Below are 24,395 nucleotides of genomic sequence, written 5' to 3' on the forward strand. Positions count from 1 at the left end.
CCTAGGCCTCACCTGGGCTGACTCCCCGCCTCCCTGAGTTTCCAGGAGCCAGAGCGAACCCTGCCCAACTCAAGGAGATTTATGAGGCAATGTGCCTTATTTTTGGGTAGTCCTACTCCGATGGAGGGCCTTCTGGCCCTGCGGAGTCAGAAGGGGTCCCTTCCTGTTCCGCGCTGGCAGCTCCGGCCTCAGCACTGAGTGGAACCTATTGATCCAGTCCTGGATCCAGACCGGTGTCGGTGGTACCACCCCAACCCTTCCCGACTCTGGTCCCAACTCTCCCACGCCGCCCGCACCCATGTGCAGCGCCATCCCCATTCTCATTGCCGACTAGGACATGGAGTCGGATGGGCATCATACGACACCAACTCCGGCAGGATCCTTGCCTCCTATGTCCGATCCTGATCCCCTTTCTTATGGGCTAGGTTTCGGTGAGGAATGGGAGGTGTTGGTGGACCCTTTAGAATACCAGCTTCAAGACCCTGTGGGTGAGGCCAGCGGATTGGATACTTCTCCAAATACTGGCATGCTTTCTCCTCCTACCGTGGCTACGGAGGACTGGTCTTCCTATTCCATGGTGATGAGAAGAGCAGCTGAGGTCTTGGACCTTGAGTTGCCTTCAGTGGCAGTCAGGACTAACCTCCTGACAGCGGTGCTTCAGCCTGGAGCTTCAGCCTCATAACACATGCTTCCCTTTAATGAAGCTCTTACAGATGTCTTTCTGGGTACCTGGTCCAAACCCAGCACAGGGGCTCCTGTGAACAGGACAATTGCCCGCCGCCATCGCCCCAATCTGGGTGACCCAAGCTTTCTGATGCTATACCCTATCCCTGAGAGCTTGGTCATCCAGGCCTGTACTTCCCAGGGTGCAACCCCAGATAGGAAATCCAAACGGTTGGGCACATTTGGAAAGAAGATGTTTTCTTCCACCAGCCTACCGTTGTGGTCCATGAACCCCGCAGGCCTTTCCGGCCATTACTCCCTTACACTGTGGGATACGGTTGTCAAGTGCTGCCACAGGTCCCAGAGGAGGCTCGGGCTGTACTCTCTCAGGTAGTTGCAAACGGGAAAGACACAGCAAAGTTCACGTCTGTTGTAGACTGGACACGACTGACTCGCTATACAGAGCGATTTTGTCGGCAGTAGCCCTGAGGCGCCGTGTCTGGCTTTTCAGGGCATGTCCAGGCTACTTTGATGGACATGCCCTTTGATAGCACCTGTCTCTTCGGTGACAAGGCAGACCCGGCTCTGGAGTACTTCAAAGATTCTCGTGCTACAGCCAGATTCTTGGGCCTTGCTGTAGCCCCTTGTCCCCTTGTCTCCCTTTGACCCGCTTAGTGGCTTCCTAAGGGGCCTCCATCTGCGTCCATTCCCAGCCAGCCACTGTGCTGTGCATGCTGCCCAGCCTCTGCGTTGCAGAGGGGGTCGGATCCAACAACCTTATGGATCCAGGAGCCAGCGGTCTGGCCAGCCCACCACACCAACCCTCTAATCCTTCCTAGTCTGACTCCCCATCAAGGGCCAGTTGGAGGCATGATCTGCCATCACCTATTCCGCTGGCAATCCATCACGTCAGACAGGTGGGTTTTGCAGATAGTCTGAAGGGGCTACTCCCTCCTGTTCGAGACTACCCCTCCATCCATGCCACCAACCGACCACTGGATGACGGAGGATAACTTATCACTTCCCGCAAGGAAGTTACAGCTCGCTTGGTCAAGGAATCTAAACAGAGGGTTCCCATGTCAGAAGTAGGTTCTGGTTGCTGTTCCTGCTACTTTCTGGTGCCCAAGAAGGACAAGGGCCTTTGCCATATCCTAGACCTTCGATCCCTCAATCTCTTTCTCAGGAAGGAGAAGTTCAAAATTCTCACTCTTGGTCAGGTTTTATTTGTTGTGTCCCCAGGAGACTGGATGGTAGCGTTGGATTATTTCCATATTCCCATCCTGCCTGCCCACAGAGGTTACTTGCGGTTCACAGTATTCCATGAGCACCTTCAGTTCACCATGCTCACCTTTTTCCTTTCCAGCGCCCCTCGGTTGTTTACTAAGGTGATGGTGGTGGGCACAGCTCATCTGCGCAGATCAGGGATTTCAGTCTTCCCCTATCTTTACGACTGGCTGTTAAAGACGGGCTCACCCCAGGCTGTCATCTCCCACTTCCGATGCTTCAGCCTTTATCCTGGATTTTGGTGAGAATGACTCTGAGGCTGCTGGGCTTCATGGCTTCCAGCATGCTGCCGGTGACAAATGCCAGATGGCATATATGGCTCTGCAATGGAACCTGAAGTTCCAGTGGGCACAGCATCAGCGGAATCTCTCCAACAAGGTCCAGGTCTCAGAGAGAACTGTGCAGGATCTGCAGTGGTGGATAATGAACCGTGATTGGGACTGAGGGAGAAGCTTCTTCCTTCCCCAACCAGATCTGACGGTAGTGACAGATGCATCACTCCTGGGCTTGGTCGGTCATCTGGAGAGGTGGAGATCAGAGGCATCTGTTATCTGGCAAAGTCCGGCCTCCACATCAACCTGTTAGAGCTCTGTGCAATCTAGTAAGCCTTGAAAGCATTTCTTCCCTTTATCAATGGAAAGATGTGCAGGTGTTCACTGACACCACCACTGCAATTTGGTACTGCAACAAGCAGGGTGGGATGGTGTTGTGGACCCTTTGTCACAAAACCGCTCTCTGAGATCCGGTTGTTAATCCTTTCTCTGGCCCAGCAGGGATCTGCTATGGGCACTCTCAAAGGTTATTTGTCTGCTATTTCTCCTTTTCTGAGGTTGCCTGATCAACCTTCTTTATTGTACATAGGTTCCTCAAAGGTCTTGCACATATGTTTCCTCCAGCCCCTTTCATTATGCCCCAGAGGGATCTGAATTTGTTTTTGACATTTCTGATATGCCTTTTGAACCTCTCCACAATTGTCCTCTCAGGCTTCTCACTTTGAAAACAGCCTTCCCTGTGTCCATTATGTCTATTCGCAGGGTGAGTGAGCTGCGTTGTCATCTAAGCTGCCCTAACTTTCCATCTATCCTGACAAAATGGTGCTTCGCACTACGGCTTCTTTTCTACCAAAAGTGGTTACATCTTTTCATGGAGGCCAATCCATCACCTTGTCTACTTTTTACGCACCCCCACAACCCGCTAACGAAGAGGAGAGACTCCACCATCTGAACCCATAAAAGAGCAATGGAGTTCTACCTTGATTGTACAAAAATGTAAACTCTGTGGGTTATGTGGGTGCCAAGAAAGGTTGGGCAATGCAGAAGTGGACCATATCCAGATGGGTCGTACTCTGCATTCAGATCTGCTACACACTCGCCAAAAAGCAACCAACCTGAAGGTTTGCGTGCTAATTCTACTCAAGCTGCAGCCACAACTACTGCATTATCATGTGGAGTTCAGTCCTTGATATCTGTCTGATGGCAACGTGGGCTTCTTTGCACACATTTACCAAACACTACCGCCTGGACAGTCAGGTCCATAGAGATGGGTACTTTCCCGTTCAGGCCTGCAGGACTTTCTAGTATGATCTTGATTTGCAGACCCAGCTCTGGGATGGTATTGCTTGGGTATGTACTCTTAGATAACGAATCCGCAACTAGAACTCTCTATCAGATGAATAAGTTACATACCTTTGGTAACGCCTTATCTAGTAGAGACTCTATCTAGCCGCAGATTCCTTATCGACCACCCATCCTCCCTGCTCTGCGAACAGATTTCTAGGGACAGACCTTTCTGGGCCCTAGTTTATCACATCAGTGGTCAGTGTTCTTCGTGGCTCTGCGCTCCTGTTGTGGAAAGTTGTGAAAAGACACTGACTTCAGCGCGCCTAGGTGGTGCCTATATAGGCATTGTGGATGTCACTTCCATCGCAGACAATGTCACACAGAGCCGAACAATGCCACCTACTGGTGCGCAGGGGTACTGTTCCCAAAAACCTTTTCAAGATCCAGTCTAAACCCTGGGATAATTCTAAGATAAGGAACCTGAAGCTAGGGTTAGTCTTTACCAGATAAAGCATTACCAAAGGACAAGTAACTTGTTCTTCAGAAGCCAGTGCCTAAGAATGGATGCAGAAATAAACTTTGGAGTGCATGCAACAAAGACACTTACCTGGGCACGGCAACAGAGCTAAGGTTTACACAATGTGAGCTTAATGGAGCCATTGATGGCCCCAGTGGGATGCATGTAGTATACAAAAAAATGCAGTCTGAGACGATTAATACTAAAATGATACCTAAGGAAGTTCAAAGGTAAGGAATCTGCAACTAGAAGTCTATCAGATGAACAAATTACTTATCTTTGATAATGCCTTATCTGGTAGAGACATATTCTAGTTGCAGATTATTTGCTGACCCACCCATCTTCCCCGCAAACTGATTTCTAGGGACAGGGACTCCCCCTTTAAGGACCTTAGTTTTGATGCAATAGTAGTCAGTGGTCTTTATGGTTCTGCGCTTCTGGCGTGGAAAGTCGTGAAAAGAAACTAACGTCAGTGCACCAGGGTGGAGCTTATATAGGACCCGAAATGTCATATCTGGTGCGGGCAACACCGACAACGGACCTGGAACTGATCGCCTTCGCCTAAGGGTGCACAGGGGTACTGCTCAGAACATTCTCCGGATCCAGTGTCGCCTGGGGGAAATTCATAAGTAAGGAATCTACAACTAGAATATGTTTCAAACAGATAAGGCATCACTGTAGGTAAGTAACTTGTTCTATTGTTCCTGTGGGTCTCCAACACTTTGGGGGTCATTCCTACCCTGGCAGTCCGAGACCGCCAGGGTAGGGGACCGCGGATGCACCGCCAACAGGCTGGCGGTGCATCCAGGGCAATTCTGACCGCGGCGGTACAGCCGCGGTCAGAAACGGGAAACCGGCGGTGTCCCGCCGGTTTCCCGCAGCCCTAGGGAATCCAAGCAGCGCCGCCATGGGGATTCCGACCCCCTTACCGCCAGCCTGTTCCTGGCGGTTTTCACCACCAGGAAGAGGCTGGCGGTAACGGGCATCGTGGGGCCCCTGGGGGCCCCTGCAGTGCCCATGTGACTGGCATGGGCACTGCAGGGGCCCCCTAACAGGGCCCCACTAAGATTTTCAGTGTCTGCCAAGCAGACACTGAAAATCGCGACGGGTGCTACTGCACCCGTCGCATGCCTTCAACTCCACCGGCTCCATTCGGAGCCGGCTTCCTCGTTGAAGGCGCTTTCCCGCTGGGCTGGCGGGCGGCCTTCTGGCGGTCGCCCGCCAGCCCAGCGGAAAAGCCAGAATCACCGCGGCGGTCTTTTGACCGCGCAGCGGTGTTCTGGCCAAAGTAGGAATCACCCCCTTTGTCTGTTTACCATCTCTGGCTCCTAACTGCATTTACAATGTTGCCTTTCTTTGTGTATAAAACACATATTTTCTTATTCATTTTGTCCTGTTTTTACCCTTTTCCAGTCAAAACTGGTTTTGCAGGATTACTTCATCATAGAAATATATTTTTAGGGAAAACAGAATACAATTTATCCCCACTGAGCCCCCAGGCAGATGTAATTATTACCCATGGTCCTGCAAACGAGGAACAAAATATTAAAACGTGTTGGTAGGAAAGGTGCTTTCTTAGTGCAAACATTTGGTAAACACTATGGTTCGATCTCCCACTTTAGACACATTGCACAGGTGCGACATATAATACAATTGCAGCAACTTCTTTGCCACTTCCATTAAAAGGTTCTACTAGGTCCATTAGGGAAATTATGTAACTGCTCCACAACAAATAAACTGAATATAGCACTATCTTCATTGGCATGCAAGTTTCTGATCAATATTACACAGGGATCTGGTTATTTTAATTCTCCCACCTTGATACCTTCCATTTTTGAAGGACTATTCTAAAGCAAATGGCTAGCTCGCAGGATTTTGCATTCTGTGTAATTCAATAAGACAACCAGCTGCAGACTCAGTATTACATATAAGTAACTTTCCCTTGCTAGTATCATTAATGGATTACCTTTTTCCTTTCACATCTGTAAACTGGATACCGTCTCTAAACTCTTTTCAGGAAGCCGAACACCTCACTATGGTTCGCAGACGCCTCTCCATGATGGCAGCCGGACGCCAGCACAGAGTGGAGCCTGGGATCCAATCAACCCTAACACACCCTCCAGGTTGGTGGGATTGCCTTCCCTGTTTCCTACGGAGGTTCAAATTAAGCATCTCCTTTGTGAAGTATTTATTAGTCATGCTGTTATATTATATCCTCATACCTAAGGAAACCACCCCCTGACCGTGTACAATATTTTAGGCAGGAGACTTTAATGATCACCATGCTAGGCAAGCAATCTTAAATGATGATTACTTTTTGTCAGCATAAGTGCACCAGTCATTGAGAGCAGAACAAAGATAAAGAGGCCTTAAGTATTTCAGGCTTTCCCACCAGTTATGGATACCTCTGAAAGAATCAAGAATGTTACATAAGAATTGAAGACCCTTCCTACCGGTCCCAAAACTGATTCCATGAGACCGTATCAGAGCGGCAGCATTCTTTGATGAAAAGCAAATGTGAGCTTATAGTGGGGAAATCTTGTCATAGAGTCATAACTAGTGTTTCTATAAAGTTCATAATCTTTTGTGCTCTTTAGGGCTGAGGCAGAAGAATACGAGTTTGCTTTTGACGATGAACCCTCACCCTCTCCGACAGGATATGTTGGGACTCCAAACCCACAGACGCCAGGCTATCCAGATGTGCCATCCCCGCCGGTTAATCCACCGTACAACCCTCAAACACCAGGCACGCCAGCAATGTGAGTATTCTTCCCATTGTAGGAATAGTCTCCCCACTTTATAAGGCCATAATGGGCTTGCAGTTCAGTACTCTCCTCTCATTTCACTAACCTATCTTCCTCCAGGTACAATACAGACCAGTTCTCCCCATATGCTGCACCATCTCCACAAGGGTCCTACCAACCAAGTCCAAGTCCACAGAGTTACCACCAAGTGGCACCAAGTCCTGTTGGCTACCCAAATACTCTCTCGCCTGCCAGCTATCATCCAACCCCCTCACCCATGGCGTACCAGGTATTGTTTGTTGACATGGTGATCTGATAATTGAGATTCAGATTGGGACACCTTTCAGAGAACAGCATGCGATGTGATTTACTTAGTGAGATGTCAGTATTTTTCTACCAAGTACTATAATCAGAAATTAATTCTTCAGTTAACTTACTAAACCATTCCACCTAACACCTTGGCTATTTGCCTCCAACACCCTCAACCCCCTCCCCTCCCCGTCGGTCCATAAACAAATTCAACAAGTTCATATTGAGACAAGAGATGTTTGCATCCTGGCACTGGTAAGCCCACCCATGCAAAACAAATGTAAAATTCTCAGAAGGCGAGGTTTTGGTTGAAACGCCATGACGTTCTGACAGTGTCACATGACCATGGGTCACTTGGCAGCAATGTGATTAATAATTTCTGTGATAGTGTTACACTCTGTACCCATTTGTCTTATAGGTTGCTGCTGGTGTCCACTCTTTTTAATATTCGATGGCTCAGGTTGAAATGATGATCTGCATTGACATTGGAGAGACCTTAGTATTAAGTGTCATGAGAACGCTTGATGTTTCTGACTTTGGGGTGCATGTTATACATTTCCACATAGGGTAATTGGGAGCCAGCTGAATCCTACTGTTAAGCACGTCCACTAGCGCCTGCACCCAGCGGCACATCCCAGCCTGCCCACGGTAGAAGATTTACAGCCACAAAGTGATGCACAGCCACTATAAGACAGCTGGAGCAGCATGCTTGTGCACATATGCTCTTTAGAAATACAAACGCATGGGAGACTTAGGCTGGCAGTGTGATTTTATGTGCTATTTTGTTCTGAATCCTACAAATAATGATTCCATTCTGTAGGCAAAATAAGTAATTACATTTTTCAAAAATGGTTTTCTTTGACCTCTTTATTGAACGTTATCCATGCACGCAGACTTTATTCAATTATATTATTATTATTTATTATATAATTTAGGTGCTGCTGGTAATGGGCTGCTATCCTGATCATAAAATACTTTGTGAGGGGGTGAAAATCTTAAACATAAAACAGTAACGTGCATTAAGTCTTTGTAGTCCTGTGGCATGATTTTCATTCTTATAAGCACATCTATATTTCACATTTGAAACCAATTTGTAAATACCTTTCAACAATTTTCCATCATATATACAGGGAGTGCAGAATTATTAGGCAAGTTGTATTTTTGTGGATTAATTTTATTATTGAACAACAACCATGTTCTCAATGAACCCAAAAAACTCATTAATATCAAAGCTGAATATTTTTGGAAGTAGTTTTTAGTTTGTTTTTAGTTTTAGCTATGTTAGGGGGATATCTGTGTGTGCAGGTGACTATTACTGTGCATAATTATTAGGCAACTTAACAAAAAACAAATATATACCCATTTCAATTATTTATTATTACCAGTGAAACCAATATAACATCTCAACATTCACAAATATACATTTCTGACATTCAAAAACAAAACAAAAACAAATCAGTGACCAATATAGCCACCTTTCTTTGCAAGGACACTCAAAAGCCTGCCATCCATGGATTCTGTCAGTGTTTTGATCTGTTCACCATCAACATTGCGTGCAGCAGCAACCACAGCCTCCCAGACACTGTTCAGAGAGGTGTACTGTTTTCCCTCCTTGTAAATCTCACATTTGATGATGGACCACAGGTTCTCAATGGGGTTCAGATCAGGTGAACAAGGAGGCCATGTCATTAGATTTCCTTCTTTTATACCCTTTCTTGCCAGCCACGCTGTGGAGTACTTGGACGCGTGTGATGGAGCATTGCCCTGCATGAAAATCATGTTTTTCTTGAAGGATGCAGGCTTCTTCCTGTACCACTGCTTGAAGAAGGTGTCTTCCAGGAACTGGCAGTAGGACTGGGAGTTGAGCTTGACTCCATCCTCAACCCGAAAAGGCCCCACAAGCTCATCTTTGATGATACCAGCCCAAACCAGTACTCCACCTCTACCTTGCTGGCGTCTGAGTCGGACTGGAGCTCTCTGCCCTTTACCAATCCAGCCACGGGCCCATCCATCTGGCCCATCAAGACTCACTCTCATTTCATCAGTCCATAAAACCTTAGAAAAATCAGTCTTGAGATATTTCTTGGCCCAGTCTTGACGTTTCAGCTTGTGTGTCCTGTTCAGTGGTGGTCGTCTTTCAGCCTTTCTTACCTTGGCCATGTCTCTGAGTATTGCACACCTTGTGCTTTTGGGCACTCTAGTGATGTTGCAGCTCTGAAATATGGCCAAACTGGTGGCAAGTGGCATCGTGGCAGCTGCACGCTTGACTTTTCTCAGTTCATGGGCAGTTATTTTGCGCCTTGGTTTTTCCACACGCTTCTTGCGACCCTGTTGACTATTTTGAATGAAACGCTTGATTGTTCGATGATCACGCTTCAGAAGCTTTGCAATTTTAAGAGTGCTGCATCCCTCTGCAAGATATCTCACTATTTTTGACTTTTCTGAGCCTGTCAAGTCCTTCTTTTGACCCATTTTGCCAAAGGAAAGGAAGTTGCCTAATAATTATGCACACCTGATATAGGGTGTTGATGTCATTAGACCACACCCCTTCTCATTACAGAGATGCACATCACCTAATATGCTTAATTGGTAGTAGGCTTTCGAGCCTATACAGCTTGGAGTAAGACAACATGCATAAAGAGGATGATGTGGTCAAAATACTCATTTGCCTAATAATTCTGCACTCCCTGTATATATATTTATATATATACATATAAATATATATGTTCAATGGCATATGTAGCTGCAGATACACATGCTGTGCATATATCGCCATCTGATGTTGGGCTCGGAGTGTTACAAGTTGTTTTTCTTCGAAGAAGCTTTTTTTCATGTCACGAGATCGAGTGAGTCCTCCTCTCGGTGATAGTGCACATGGGCATTGACTCCTTTGTTAGATTGTTTTCTTTCCATGGTCGGGTTCGGATGTGTTCCCTCTTGCTCTGGCACTTTTGCTTCAGTACTATCTGAACTTCTCTTTCATTTTTCTTAACGTCGGTATCGTATTCGATCGCGTTTCTGACTACACTCAATCCGATTGTGGCGTCGGGATCGATTAAGCTCCCTTTCGGGTGCCCGCGCCCTTCTCGTGCCTACAGCATCATAGGCTCATGGATCGGACTCCATTTCGATTCTGTCCTCCTTGCACACCAAGTTCCCTTACACCGACCATCATTCGGTGTGCAACCTCTGCCTTTCTCCCGACCACCAAGAAGAGACCTGCAAGGCATGTCGGTCTTTTCGATCGAAGAGGACCTTACAAGATCGAAGAGCAAGGCGATTGGAGATAGCATCGAAGTCTGTCAGACAAAAACCTGACATATTTTTGGATTGAGTAAATGTAGGATAAACTCCCAATTAACACTTCTGGATTTCTTTCCTCCTCCACCCCTCCATTACTCCAGTCAATCTAACTAACAAACTCTCATATCTGCAACTCAAGTTAACTCATAATAATACTAAAACTGTACTCCTTATTAAATTATACTAATCCATCACTAATTCTTGTTGGGTACCGGAGTAGCGTGCTACTCATCGAAAAGCGCTTCGACGCCTCGTCAGGGGTAGTAAGCGCTATATAAATACGATTACAATACAATACAATACAATATTTGGTGAGGAACAGGCACACACTGCAGTCTCCATTCGAGACAGCCAGGTACTCTCTGTGGTATAGTACGTGAGTACACCAACTCCTTCCCATCAAAAACAAATTAAGAAATCACAGAAGGCCATAGGTCTACCACTGCTTGCTGGCCATGGTTTGACCCAAAAGCAACAAATCGTCAACCGACCCTCGGGTTCAGCACTGAAAAAGGCCAAGAATCACTCCCACGAACAGACTGTCACGCCTGTTTTGGCATCAATTCGAAAGATGGAGGCTTCCACTTTGGAACCGAGTCAGCTTCATACCACATCGGAGCCGAAACATCCACGCTCCTCTTCGGAGTCAAAAATGAAAGCCCCTCTTCAGAGCCAAAAAACACTTTCCCCTACCGATCAGACCACTTTGTTGGCCCGTATGAAGCATGCTGCCACCAAGCTTTCGGAGCATTCATTAGGAGGCAGAAAACAGATTTCATCTTTAGAACAGGAGGGAGATCAAAAAGACATTAGACCCATTCTTGAGGTCATGGACCAAAAACAAAGGAGGATTCAAATCCAGAAAGAGACTGGAAAGATTATTGCCTCTCCTCCTCCAATTACAAAGAGGAAATTAGCATTCCAAGAGAGTTTGAATGCTGGCCCTTCACTGGCGAAAATCTTTAAACATAAAGCCAAAGACTGTACCGCTTTCTCCACCGCATTCACCTTATCTTCCCTCTTCTCCACCACCTCATACTCCACCACCACCAACTTCACCCACACAGTCTCATGCTTCTTCACATGGGGACTATATGGGTGATAGTATTTACAACATGGATCCATGGGACTTGCATGACTCTGGCCCAATTCTACTCAGTTATCCTGATTTGTATCCCACAAGACAGTCTCCACCTGAGGATACCACAGCTTTTAATCAGGTCATTTCCAGAGCAGCCGCCTATCACAGTGTACACATGCACTCTGAGCCAATAGAAGAGGATTTTCTATTTAACACTCTTTCCTCAACTCACGAACAATATCAATGTTTGCCAATGTTTGGGTATGCTAAAACATGCTGATGGCAGTTTCAAAGAACCAGTGAAGGCCAGGGTATAATACACCTAGAATAGATAAAAAATATAAAACTGTACCAACTGATTGAATTTTTATTTCACAACAGTTACCGTCAGATTCCATCATAGTCGGTGCAGCCAGAAACCAGGCAAATAGCCAGTCCACAGGGGATGCTTCTCCCCTTGATAAAGAATGCTTTAAATTCGATGCAGCAGGCAAAACAGTAGCAACTCAGGCTGCAAATCAGTGACAAATTGCTAACTCCCAAGCTCTCTTAACCAGGTGTGACAGGGCACATTGGGAAGAGATGCAGGAGTTCCTGAACATCAGAAAAGTGCACAGCAGGTAGTGAAAGAGGGACAAGCCATTGCTAATAATCAGATCCGATCAGCACTAGACGCAGCTGATATGGCAGCTAGAGGAATAAACACTAGTGTCACAATTAGGTGACATGCTTGGTTGAGGTCCTCAGGCTTTAAGCCTGAAATACAACAAGCGGTCCTTTATTTTGCCTTTTAATAAGCAGCAACTCTTTGGACCGGAGGTGGATACAACTATTGACAAATTGAAAAGGGACTCTGATACAGCAAAGGCCATGGGAGCCCTTTTCAGGGCTCATTTCGTAAACCTCAATTTAGAGGAGAGTTTAAGCCACACACTTCAGAGGCCTCAACGTCCCAACTAAAACAGGGACAACAATATTATCCCAGAGGATCTTTCAGAGGCTCTTACAGAGGACACACTTTCAGATCCAGAGGTAAATCTCCTGCCGCAAGAGGTGCCTCCACTTCATTAAAGCGGTGAATTTCCCTGCAGCCCCAAAGGTGCAATAGAAATGGTGCCTATCAGTCAGCAATGTACAGGGGTATATTCTACATACTTCCTCATACCAAAAAAGGATGGCACACTCAGACCATCTTTGACCTCTAAAATCAATAGATTCTGTCAGAGCATTTCCACATGGTCACTCTACATGATGTCATTCCTTTGTTACAAAAACAAGACTACATGACAGCATTAGATATAAAGGACGCTTACTTCCACATTCCTATACATCCAGCACACTGCAAGTATTTAAGGTTTCTGATAGCAGGCAAGCACTATCAATTCAAAGTACTGCCCTTTGGAGTAACAACAGCACCAAGGGTATTCACAAAATGTCTAGCAGTAGTTGCAGCATACCTCAGAAGACAGTACATACATGTCTTCCCTTATCTGGAGACTGGTTAATAAAAGCCAGCACCATTCAAAACTGTCAACAGCACACACAATACACAATAAATACCCTACACAAATTAGGGTTCACAATCAATTACCAGAAATCTCACCTTCAGCCAGCACAAATTCAACCTTATCTGGGAGCAATTCTGAACACTCAGTCAGCAATAGCCTACCCAATTCCACAATGAATCCAAGCGTTGCACACTCTCATATCCCAATTGCAGGTCAATCGAACTTACACAGTAAGGTTTGTCATGAAGCTATTGGGAATGATGGCATCATGCATAGCAATAGTGCCCAATGCACGTATAAACATGAGACCACTGCAACAGTGTCTCTCGCAACAATGGTCTCAAGTACAGGGTCAATTACAGGATCTAGTGTTGTTGGACCGCCAGACACTGCAAATCTCTGCAATGGTGGAATCAAACCAACTTATCAAAAGGGCGGCCATTTCAGGACCCTGTGCCACAGACCATAATCACCACAGATGCATCAATGACAGTTTGGGGAGCCCATCTCAACAATCTTACAATACAGGGGGAATGGGATTCAGTCCAGCAAACTTACCACATAAACCACTTGGAATTGATGGCAGTGTTCTTAGCCATCAAAGCATTCCAACTGCAGATCATACACAAAACAGTGTAGGTTGGACAACATGACATTGAATGTATTATCTGCAAAAACAGTGGGGGGGACACTCATCCCAATTCTCATTTCTAGCACAAACAATTTGGGAATGGGCAATTCACAATCACATTCACCTGCTAGCAGAATTCATCCAAGGGATACACAACCAGCTAGCGGACCTCTTAAGCAGGACGCAGCAACAAATACACGAATGGGAGATTCACCCACAAGTAATTCAATATTACTTTCAAATGTGGGGAACACCAAACATAGATCTTTTTGCGACAAGCAAAAATGCAAAATGCCAAAACTTTGCATCCAGATACCCACACACTCAATCGAAGGGCAATGCTCCCTGGATGAATTGGTCAGGGATATTTGCTTACGCTTTTCCCCCTCTCCCATTAATTCAGTTTCTGGTCAACAAGATCCGTCACACTTCCCTCAGTATGATACTCATAGCTCCCACTTGGGCACGTCAACATTGGCATACAACACTATTGGATCTGTCGGTAGCACCACATCACAAGCTTACAAACTGACCAGACTTATTGACTCAAAACAAGGGTCAGATCAGGCATCCCAATCACAGTATGCTCAAACTGGCGATTTGGCTCCTGAGGTCATAGAATTTGAATATCTACAGCTTCCACCAGAATGTATGGACATTCGAAAACAAGCATGTAAACCTTCAAACAGGCAGTGCTATGCACATAAATGGAAACATTTTGTATATTACTGCCAACCTAAACAAATTGACCCACTTAAAGCATCAGTACAGGGTATTGTATGTTATTTGCTTCATTTACAAAAAGCAAATCTTGCATATCTATCTATTAAAATTAATTTAATAGCAATTTCAGCCTACCTCCAAAACAAACAACACACCTCTCTGTTTAGAGTTCCTGTCAAAAAGCTTTTATGGAAGGTCTTAAAAGAATTATTCCACCTACAGCTCCACCATCTTCTGCATGGAATCTTAACATTTTGCTCACAAGACATCTGGGGCCACCTTCTGAACCCATGCATTCTTGCGCTCGTCAGTTTCTCTCATGGAAGGTTGCTTTTCTGGTAGCAATTACTTCCTTATGAAGAGTAAGTGAAATTCAAGCATTCACTTTAGAAGAACCCTTTTTCCAAGCACACAAACACAAAATAGTACTTAGGACAAATCCAACATTTTTACCCAAAGTGGTTTCACCATTTCATATTAATCAGTCAATGGAATTGCCAGTCTTCTTTCCACATCCAGATTCAGTTGCTGAAAGAGCTCTCCGTTCTCTTGCTTGATCTTAAAAGAGCTCTCATGTGTTATATAGACAGAATGAAAGACTTTAGAAAATCTAAACAACTTTGTATTGCTTTCCATCAGCCTCATAAGGGTAATCCCATTTCCAAACAAGGATTGGCCATATGGATAGTAAAGTGTTTTCAAACTTGCTATTTTAAAGCAAAAAGCACATTCTACTAGAAAGAAAAGAGCTTCAATGGCATTCTTGGGAAATATACCAATGGCAGACATATGCAAAGCAGTCACATGGTCCACACCACACACATTCACTAAACACTACTGTGTGGATGTGTTATCTCGGCAACAAGCAAATGTTGGTCAAGAGGTGCTTAAAACACTATTTCAAACTACTTCAACTCCCACAGGCTAACCACCACTTACTTAGGAGAGGGACTGCTTTTCAGTCTGTGCACAGCATGTGTATCTGCAGCTGCACATGCCATAGAACGGAAAATGTCACTTACCTAGTGTACATCTGTTTGTGGCATGTAGTGCTGCAGATTCACATGCGCCCTCCCTCCTCCCCGGCAGCCTGTAGTCGTTGTAGTAATTTATTAATATGTAGATATGTATATACATTGCATGGACATCTTCTTTACTTTCTATATATATTTGTACATATACAATTCTTCACTCCTCACTTCACCCTTCTGCGGGAAAACAATCTAACAAAGGAGTCGATGCCCATGCGCACTATCACGGAGGAGAGAAGGAGTCACTCGATCTTGTGACTGGAAAACAACTTGCAACACTCTGTGCCCAACACTAGATGGCGATATATGCACAGCATGTGAATCTGCAGCACTGCATCCCACGAACAGATGTACACTGGGTAAGAGACATTTTCCATATATATATATATGACAAAAACAAATTCTTGTAAAAACAAGAAAGGTCAGGACACATCCAGTGAAGTTGAAGCTTTTACTGTCATACAGATACTTCCTCCCAACGCGTTTCAGCCGTAGCCTTGTTCACAGAAGTAAAAGCTTCAACTTCACTGGAAGTGTCCTGACCTTTCTTGTTTTTACAAGAATTTGTTTTTGTCTCATGTATGTTTTTTCCCGAAACCATGGTCGGACCGCCACTTTTTTGAGCCTCAGTATTTCGGGTTCCTTTTGTGTGTGTGTATATATGTATATATATATATATATATATATATATAATTTGTTTCTCACATTGAAAAGGCTAATAATCTCCATGCCAATGCATTTTGTTTCATTAGAATCTCTTACAGGTGAAAACCTATAAAATAGCTTAAATTTCAAATTATCACCAGAAGTTATAAAAACATAAAGGAAATAAGCAAAATTCCAAAAAATGTTTAATGTTCATAAAAGTCACATTCACCCTAAGACATTGCCCTTTGTCCTTTATTCCACTCAAAAATCCAAGGATCATTTCATTATAATCTCTCCCATATCTTTGACATCCAGAATACTCACAACTTTTTCAGTGTCCAAACCAATTGTATATACAAGAGTATTTCAGCGCCCAAAGTCTTTCTTTATTGGTCTTATTATTATGTAAAATGAAGGCATTCCTATGTATCAAAACTAGAGTCTTCATGCTCATATACTGCCAGATGAAGTACGGAAAGCTCCATCTTTTCATCCTTCCTTATCCTATATATCCTTTCTGTGTTTTTATTACACCAGGTAATGAAGTAAAACTGTCTTTCGTTCTAATTGGAACTGAATTTGTGTTCTATTATAATGTTTATACTTACCTTTTTAAAGGTGGACGCCATCTTAAAACGTGCTCACTTGATTATATTGAAGTTGGTGACCAAAGCAATCTTAACTAGTATCCAATTGACAATTTCACTGTGACTTTAGAAAAGTGTCTTTCCTAGCTACAAGTTCATCTAATCCGATATAGTCCAGCAAGAGCCCATCTTCATTTAATACCCATTTAAAGTGAGATTCAAAGCCCTGTGTGTGAGGAAGCCTGGGTAGGAGGCTCTTGTGGTTTCTCCATTTCTGTTACCAAGCTCTTACTCTTCCATAGTGCCAGGATCCCCTAGTGTAAAGCCGCCATCCACCATTACCTTTCAGGTAAGGTTTCCCTGCTAGCTCCTCTCTCCATGAAATATGCTGTTGTTTCATTCCACTGCACACAATTAATCATCCATGCGACTGCGTTGTTCATTGTGTACTTTCAAGCTTTAAATTCTGTGTTCATGAGTCTTGAAACACAAATCTGCATGGAACAACTTGTTTTTTGTTAGGCCCCAAAACAATCAAGATGAGGTTCCTTTATAAAACTAAGAAACGTTTGCTATCAGTCATTCAAGTCTGTGTTGTCAGCGTGCAGACCAAAATACCAGCTCTGTCATTTTATAATTCTGTGCCATTTTGAATGGAAAGAAATTCTGAACTGCCCTTATGTTTTTCCAGGCTAGTCCAAGTCCAAGTCCAGTGGGGTACAGTCCTATGACACCCGGTGCCCCGTCTCCAGGCGCATATAACCCACACACGCCTGGCTCATCCATCGAGCAAAGTACCAATGAGTGGGTCACCACTGACATTCAGGTCAAAGTTCGAGACACCTATGTGGACAACCAAGTGGTTGGGCAGTCTGGCGTAATTCGCAGTGTGACAGTAAGTGATTGACCTGGAAAAAAAAGCTTCTCCAGACAGGGTGATCTCTCGGCAAGGTGTGGGGGTCATGCAATTTGCAGCTTCTACTGTTGTGCCCACGTATAGACAGGATCGGCTGTTAATTTGTGTAAGGTAAAGATACTGTTGTAATGCTTAGTTGAGTCATACCTGGAACCTTGCCGTCCCTGTGTTCCAGGACCTACTTCTGAATGGAGACGCTAAGGTTCTGAGAGAAAGGCAGTTGGGGAGAGTTGAGGAGTTGTAAGTTGACGGAGCACGGATCCTATCTTGGGTTGGTTTTCCTGCAATAAATCTTCATATTGGTGGCCAGGGCTGGATAGTGAAGCTGAAGCTGTTGTGAAAGATTGCTTGAGTTGTGCACATAATGACAAGAGCAAAGTGGTGGTGAGAGCGCCTCTCTCTCCTGTCGAGGTCCCGGATAAACCCTGGGTGAAACTAGGTCTTGATTTCATGGGACCCTTCCATCTGTAACCACCGAATGAACGATATGTCATGCTCATGGTGGATTATGCATCCAAATGGGTAGTGACTAAATGTGTGAATTCAATTGATACCCGTACTGTGATTGAATTTTTGGAAGAAGAGTTTTCTAAAGAGGGAATACCTAGTCATTTAGAAACGGACAATGGAGTGCAGTTGATTTCACAAGATATGAAGACATTTCTAGACTCCCTTGCTATTGTGCATTTGAGAACGGCCTTGTACCTGCCACAGGCAAATGGTTTAGCTGAGCGTATGAATAGGATGATGAAGGCTTGTGTGCAGGAAGCTATTGAGACTAGTACTCCCTTATTCATTCTTCTAAGAGATCTGTGGTGGGCACATCGTAACACTCCAAATAGCATCACCAACATTGCCCCTTTTGAGTACATGAGAGGAAGGTTGGGTCGTACTAAGTTATTCCCGGCATGGTTCAGCAACACTCTACATCGAGTCGATTTGGACCCAGATAGGTTTGATAAGGCACCTAGTCTCCGAGATAAGTACCAACACAATTACAAGTTGTGCTTTGATGCCAAGCATTGTGTTGGCAAGGTGAGGTGGAGGGTTGGTGACCTAGTGTTGGTGAAGAATCCGAGTTTTAAAACCAATGGTAAATCATCCTTCAAGGGCCCTTTCCGCATCAGGGAAGTAAAGACAAATTTTGTGATCGTGGACAATGGGGATGCGTGGAGCATATCCAGAATAGCAAAATGATCTGGTGTGGAGAACTCTTCTACTGGTGTCGAGAGCTCTTCCACCGTGAATGATTGGAGAGGAAACCTCTCTACAAAAATTTCCATGGAGTCTACTAATGTTCCGTCCAGACTACGCTCTAAACCAATCTGGATGAAAGACTATGGGCCAGATGTAGGAAGGTTCCCTTTTGCGAGGTGCAAATTGCAAGTCCCTGCGACTTGCAATTTGCACCTCGCAAAAGCGAATGCAGAAAGGTGTCTCAGACACCTTCTGCGACTCGCTATGGGGTCGCAAAGACCCACCTCATAAATATTTATGAGGTGGGTCGCAGTTTGCGACCCCATAGCGAGTCTAGGCACTCACGGGGATGGTGGCCTGCTGGAGACAGCAGACCTCCATGTCCGTGACTGCTTTGCAATAAAGCAGTTTTTTTTTTTCTATTTGCAGCCCGTTTTCCTTAAAGGAAAACGAGCTGCAAATAGAAAAAATACCGAAACCTTTTAGTTTCGTTTTTTTTCAGAGTAGGCAGTGGTCCATGGGACCACTGCCTGCTCTGAAAAAATATTCTTGTGAGCATTCACAAAGGGGAAGGGGTCCCATGGGGACCCCTTCCCATTTGCGAATGAGTTACCATCCACTTCAAGTGGATGGTAACTGCGAGTTGATTTGCGACCGTTTTCGCGGTCACAAATCAACTTACATTGCGGTGCGACTCGCAAATAGGTAGGGAACACCCCTTCCTATTTGCGAGTCTGAAACACATTTTGCGAGTCGGTACCGACTCGCAATATGTGTTTCTGCATCGCGTGAGGGCATTAGCGCCTCGCAAACGGCTTTTTTTGCCCTTTGCGAGGCGCTAATGCCTTCCTACATCTGGCCCTAGGTTTCTTAACGTGTTGTTAGTTGCGGGTTATTTCAACACTGTATTTTCCCATCTCTTTTATTTCTTTGTTTTTGTTCTGTTTGGGTTTTGGGACATCAATGTAAAGGGAGGGGGATGTGTTGTAATGCTTAGTTGAGTCATACCTGGAACCTTGCTGTCCCTGTGTTCCAGGACCTACTTCTGGAGCTTGGAGACGCTAAGATTCTGAGAGAAAGGCGGTTGGGGAGAGTTGGGGAGTTGTAAGATGACGGAGCATGGATCCTATCTTGGGTTGGTTTTCCTGCAATAAATCTTCATTTTACTTGCAGTGTTTGTCTTGTTATAACAGATACCCTTGAGCGTTCTGATATTTAGGAAGTCACATGGAATATGAAATTGCTCAGTAGGCGCTTGAGCTTCAAATAGATGCTTATAAATCTTAACTGAACCCTCAAAAGACTGCATGTTTTAACATAGAGGTATGTGCTCAAGGATAACAGTTGCTGTTCTCTGCATTAGAGGGGACTCTGGGCATAGGGCATTAATATATCTTTGCATTAGAAAATTATGAGCACAAAGGCAGTGACAAACCTCTGTGTAGAAATAGATACGTGAACGCGGGCAGTGCGTTACATGTGCATGATGAGGGAGTTTTAAGCGTACAGAAAACGGATGTAAAGAGTGAAGAGGCCACTTCTGATAGACTTAGAAAAACATCTGAATCTGTTCTTTTGTCAGCTGGTGATGCCTGAAAACTTGATGGTCTTCGTTCTCCAAGCTAGAGCACACTCCTTACCAATGGATTCTGATAAACTCCAGTGTGGCCCTTTATAGATTTTGTCGAAATATAATCTCAAGCTGGGTCATTGTTTCAGGCGATTGATTGACTCTCTTTCTCTCTAGGGCGGATTGTGCTCTGTTTTCCTGCAGGATGGTGACAAGGTAGTAAGTATCTCTGGGGAACACCTGGAACCCGTTACACCATCCAAGAACAATAAGGTAGGAATCAGTGCCTTCTCACCTCATTAAGCCACTTTGTACTACTCTCACGATGCAGAAAGCTAACCCTGATTATTGGCAGTATGGTCTGTTGTAAGTGTTTAATACTGACTGATATTCCTTTTGTGTCATATCAAAGGTGCCATACTCTTTGGGTTTGGTGTGTGTTGTAATAAAATACAATACCTTTCAGTTCCCGCATCTTGAATATGTGATGTGTGAGATGAATGCAGTCAAGTTTCTCTTGATTTGTCTGATTTAATAGATTTTACTTTGCTGAGCTGTGGTGACACAACGTGTGTGATGTTTTACATGAGGCACTACATTTGGATTCATGTCTATACGTCGTGAATTTGTAATATATGACCCTATTAGTGCCTGTGATTACTAAGAAGAGGCTAGTTGAAGTAATATGTCTCTGCTTGTGATGTCACGTAGTATGCGAACCAGCAATACCAAGACTTTGCAACCATTTTGTTTATTGCATAATATAGTCATACATGGAGCAGTGCATCAGGACCATGTGTCTGTTGCCAGTAGTGATGTGGTAGATGATGAACACTCAAGAGTTTCCCCTTTCGCATGCCTTACTTCTGGTAATACCCCTTTGTGCCTGTTCCTCAGACTTCTTTACAATGTAATTCTCATTTGAAGTGGTGTTTTTTCTTTCCTTTTGTTTGACTCCGGCTTTTTGTTTTTGCAGGTGAAGGTAATTTTGGGAGAGGACCGAGAAGCTACAGGTGTGCTCCTGAGTATTGATGGCGAGGACGGAATCGTCCGGATGGAACTGGATGAACAGCTTAAAATCCTCAACCTAAGGTTCCTGGGCAAATTGGAAGCTTAAGAAGATGGCATTTTAATCCTTAGACAGGCTTCTTGGACCCCTGTACAGATAGATGTCTGATGTTTTCTTTTCTGGACCAGATGTGTATACTTTTTTGTTTGTGAACCTTGCACTTGTGACTGGCCAGCAAAGACCATGATGTATTTCCTTTTGCTTCATAATGAAGACCGAATGTAAGACTTCACTCATCTTCATGGGTAACCTCTGAGAAGAGCAGGCCCTCTGCTATGTAGCTTTTGTTTCAATGAAAGCATCTTGGATGCCAAAAGTCTTTTCTTGGCCTTTTCCTGAAACAGTATACTGACGTGTTCCCCATATCTTCCCATTCGGCACATGCCATTACGCAGAAATGCAACATCTGCCTCCGCCTTCCTAAATAACCTTTTTCAAATGTACCAAAAGACTGTTGGGAGGCCTGCTAGGACTCACTTTGTTTTAGGTTGACATAGTTTTAGCAATGGTGTTTTACATGTTTTTATGCATGTACAATATTATTCTGAGAATATGCTGCACATACTGCTTCTTTTCAGTAAGCCTGTCTCGCCATGTAATCTGTGCCCCCTGTTCAAGGCTAGGAACATAGAACAAGATATCCTTCCGCTTGTGTTATCAGTTTGGAGACAGCTCTAAAACCTACACATATCATCGCATCAGAGCTGCACCTCTAACGCTGTATGGTTTTGATTATATAAACTGTGCACTGGCTTCTATGGGACAGAGGAGAACTCTGGCCACGACTGTTGTGGACCAGACCCTGTGTTCGATATGCAGCTCTGCTGAACTTTGATCTTGCAAAGGAGGATTGCCAACTCAATTTCAGACTGGCTCCCTGGACCAGCTATCCAGGTATGGGGGTGCTCAGACTACCCTTTGAAATCTGGCAGAGGTTACACCCACTATGCTGTCAGAGTGTAGGTAGTGATAGGTAGGAGTACCTAGAAATATAATCACGAAAGATCGCCATGTGTGGATTGTTTATTCTGCTCACCATGTTAGTAATGCTGGATACAATGCTTTTTCATCCTCCTAATAATACCAGCTCATTCTCTGTATTCAAGAATATGATTAATTCAATAAACGTTTGAAAACCTTTATTCTTATCTTTCTTGTGTTTACCCTGAGCATGCATGAGTAAACAATGAAAGGGTAACACTTGTTTCTATTGTTTCCTTGGGAATCAGAGTGGTCGTGTTCGAGGTCGCCAAAATCACCTGCCGCTCCATGAAGGTTAGGGGTCCAGGTGAATTGGTCCAACCATTCCTGGTGGCGTACAGGGGCTCAGTCCCTACATCCTGAAGTTCCTGTCGTCCTAATGCAGTCAGACCTTTTAGTGGGAGCCATATAACAAGACGAGGTAAGGCAGTTGCTGAACCGCCTGCCAACTAAAAGCACCAGATTGCTATTGGGAACAGCAAATACAACCCATTTTGATTGGCCAAAATCGCCTAAATATCCTTTCATCTGTGGTGCTGAAAGTCCTACACTCAAGGCTCATAATTTATGCCATTTGCCAGTTGTACTGTACAGGTTTAGCTTTCGGATTGGTTCAGTCAGTGTAAAATGCCAGGAACATGTTTACTCTGGACTGGGTTATTGTTTAGTTGGTTGATTAACCTCCATCATGTCAAGTCAATATGGCACATATGTGTTTTATTTTTGCCGTCAAACCCTGGAAATCAGAGTGTCTCTGAGCATAAGCCTTAAGTACAAAAATCTGTACCTCAGGGCAGAAGGTTGCAAGGACAACGGTTTGTCACAGCTTAAGGAAGGAAATTGCAGTGAGCTCCATTTTCAATTCCATGGAGACAAAGTTTAACTTCTTTGTGAATTTGATTTCTCTCCGTTTTAGAGCTCCACATATCAATGCTCTGGAAACCGCATCTCCAAAGCTACACAAGCATGCAAACATACCAGGGGACAGCTAAGATGTGGCAGAGGTTTGCCCTACTCTTAAGTCTAAAAAGATTTCTCTGTGATTTTGCCACAGCGTTCTATCATGTGATATTCTTAAAAACTCTTGTTCTCTAATTTGGATGACCTGGCAGTTTGGAACTTTGTGGTACATACTTGCACTAAAACCCAGCTCTCATGCACACACACAAACCGTCCAATTGGGGGTGCAACTTTAAATTAATAGTAGTAAAAATGTCACTTTTCAGTATCAATGATAGAAATAAATATTTTGTGAAGTACAGTGATCCAACGCAGCAAAGCTCTTTGCATAATATTGGCAGTAGGTCCCTTGAGCTCTGAGATACGTTTGAAGGTGACGCAGTGTATCCTATTTTCTGATACCACTACTGTTACTTACTGATGTCGAGCTCCTGGTAGTTCTAGGTTCATTTTTACTTGGTCAAAGGGCACAGTATTAATCAAGGAGGCAATGATGCCTTCAATATTTATCAGAGAGCTTTCTTGTGCTTCCCTATATGATTAGACCTACAATTTGTTCATTGTGCTTATAGACCGCCTCACCGTATCTTCACCATTATAAACCTTATCCTCTGCCAGCATCTGATCAGTTCCTATCTTTGGAAGCTAATAAACAGTTTTATTATCCAGAGCAATTGTATTCTCACCCCATACAAGGTTAAACACATTAGCTAGCATGACAGTAAACAACTTATGTTAAGCAGTGTTCAGAACTTCCTATCAAAGGCCCTACTGCTAAAGCTCTTAAATGCCTCAAAAGGGACATTGCCATAAGTCTACTGAGTGGAGTATTCTTAAGGTCCTGTGGAGGACAAGTTTTTGGACAATAGCTGGGAGCGCTACTGTTGTTTAACATTATTGTATTAGGACCTCACAACCATTGCACTCAAAATGAATGAATATATTTTATTGTATGGTGAATAAAAGGTCATTTGCAACAAGTGCTGCTTTGAGTCACATGCTATACACACTCGTACTATCTTGTTGGGGACACGGACATTGTTAGTTGTTTTCTATGAAGTTGATATTCTGTGAAGATGTTCAGCGATACCTCCACTGAAATCTACAGGACACT

The 24,395-nt window shown here is 44.2% G+C and overlaps 1 protein-coding gene across 4 annotated transcripts in view; it reads left to right on the plus strand.

Annotated features, from left to right (window-relative positions):
• The window catches only part of LOC138259317 (transcription elongation factor SPT5-like), a 197,876-nt gene extending 175,394 nt beyond the window's left edge, over positions 1–22,482 (plus strand). For all 4 annotated transcript variants that reach the window (XM_069206947.1, XM_069206948.1, XM_069206949.1 and 1 more), the window contains exons 24-29: positions 6,041–6,146; positions 6,621–6,782; positions 6,888–7,056; positions 17,280–17,483; positions 20,449–20,544; positions 21,248–22,482. In XM_069206947.1, the coding sequence (XP_069063048.1) occupies positions 6,041–6,146; positions 6,621–6,782; positions 6,888–7,056; positions 17,280–17,483; positions 20,449–20,544; positions 21,248–21,388 (878 nt within the window). In that variant the 3' untranslated portion in view covers positions 21,389–22,482. The remainder of the gene's footprint in view (positions 1–6,040; positions 6,147–6,620; positions 6,783–6,887; positions 7,057–17,279; positions 17,484–20,448; positions 20,545–21,247) is intronic.
• Positions 22,483–24,395: the final 1,913 nt, after the last annotated feature.

This window comes from Pleurodeles waltl, chromosome 9 (genome assembly GCF_031143425.1).
Source record: "Pleurodeles waltl isolate 20211129_DDA chromosome 9, aPleWal1.hap1.20221129, whole genome shotgun sequence".
In the NCBI taxonomy this organism is placed as follows: Eukaryota; Metazoa; Chordata; class Amphibia; order Caudata; family Salamandridae; genus Pleurodeles; species Pleurodeles waltl.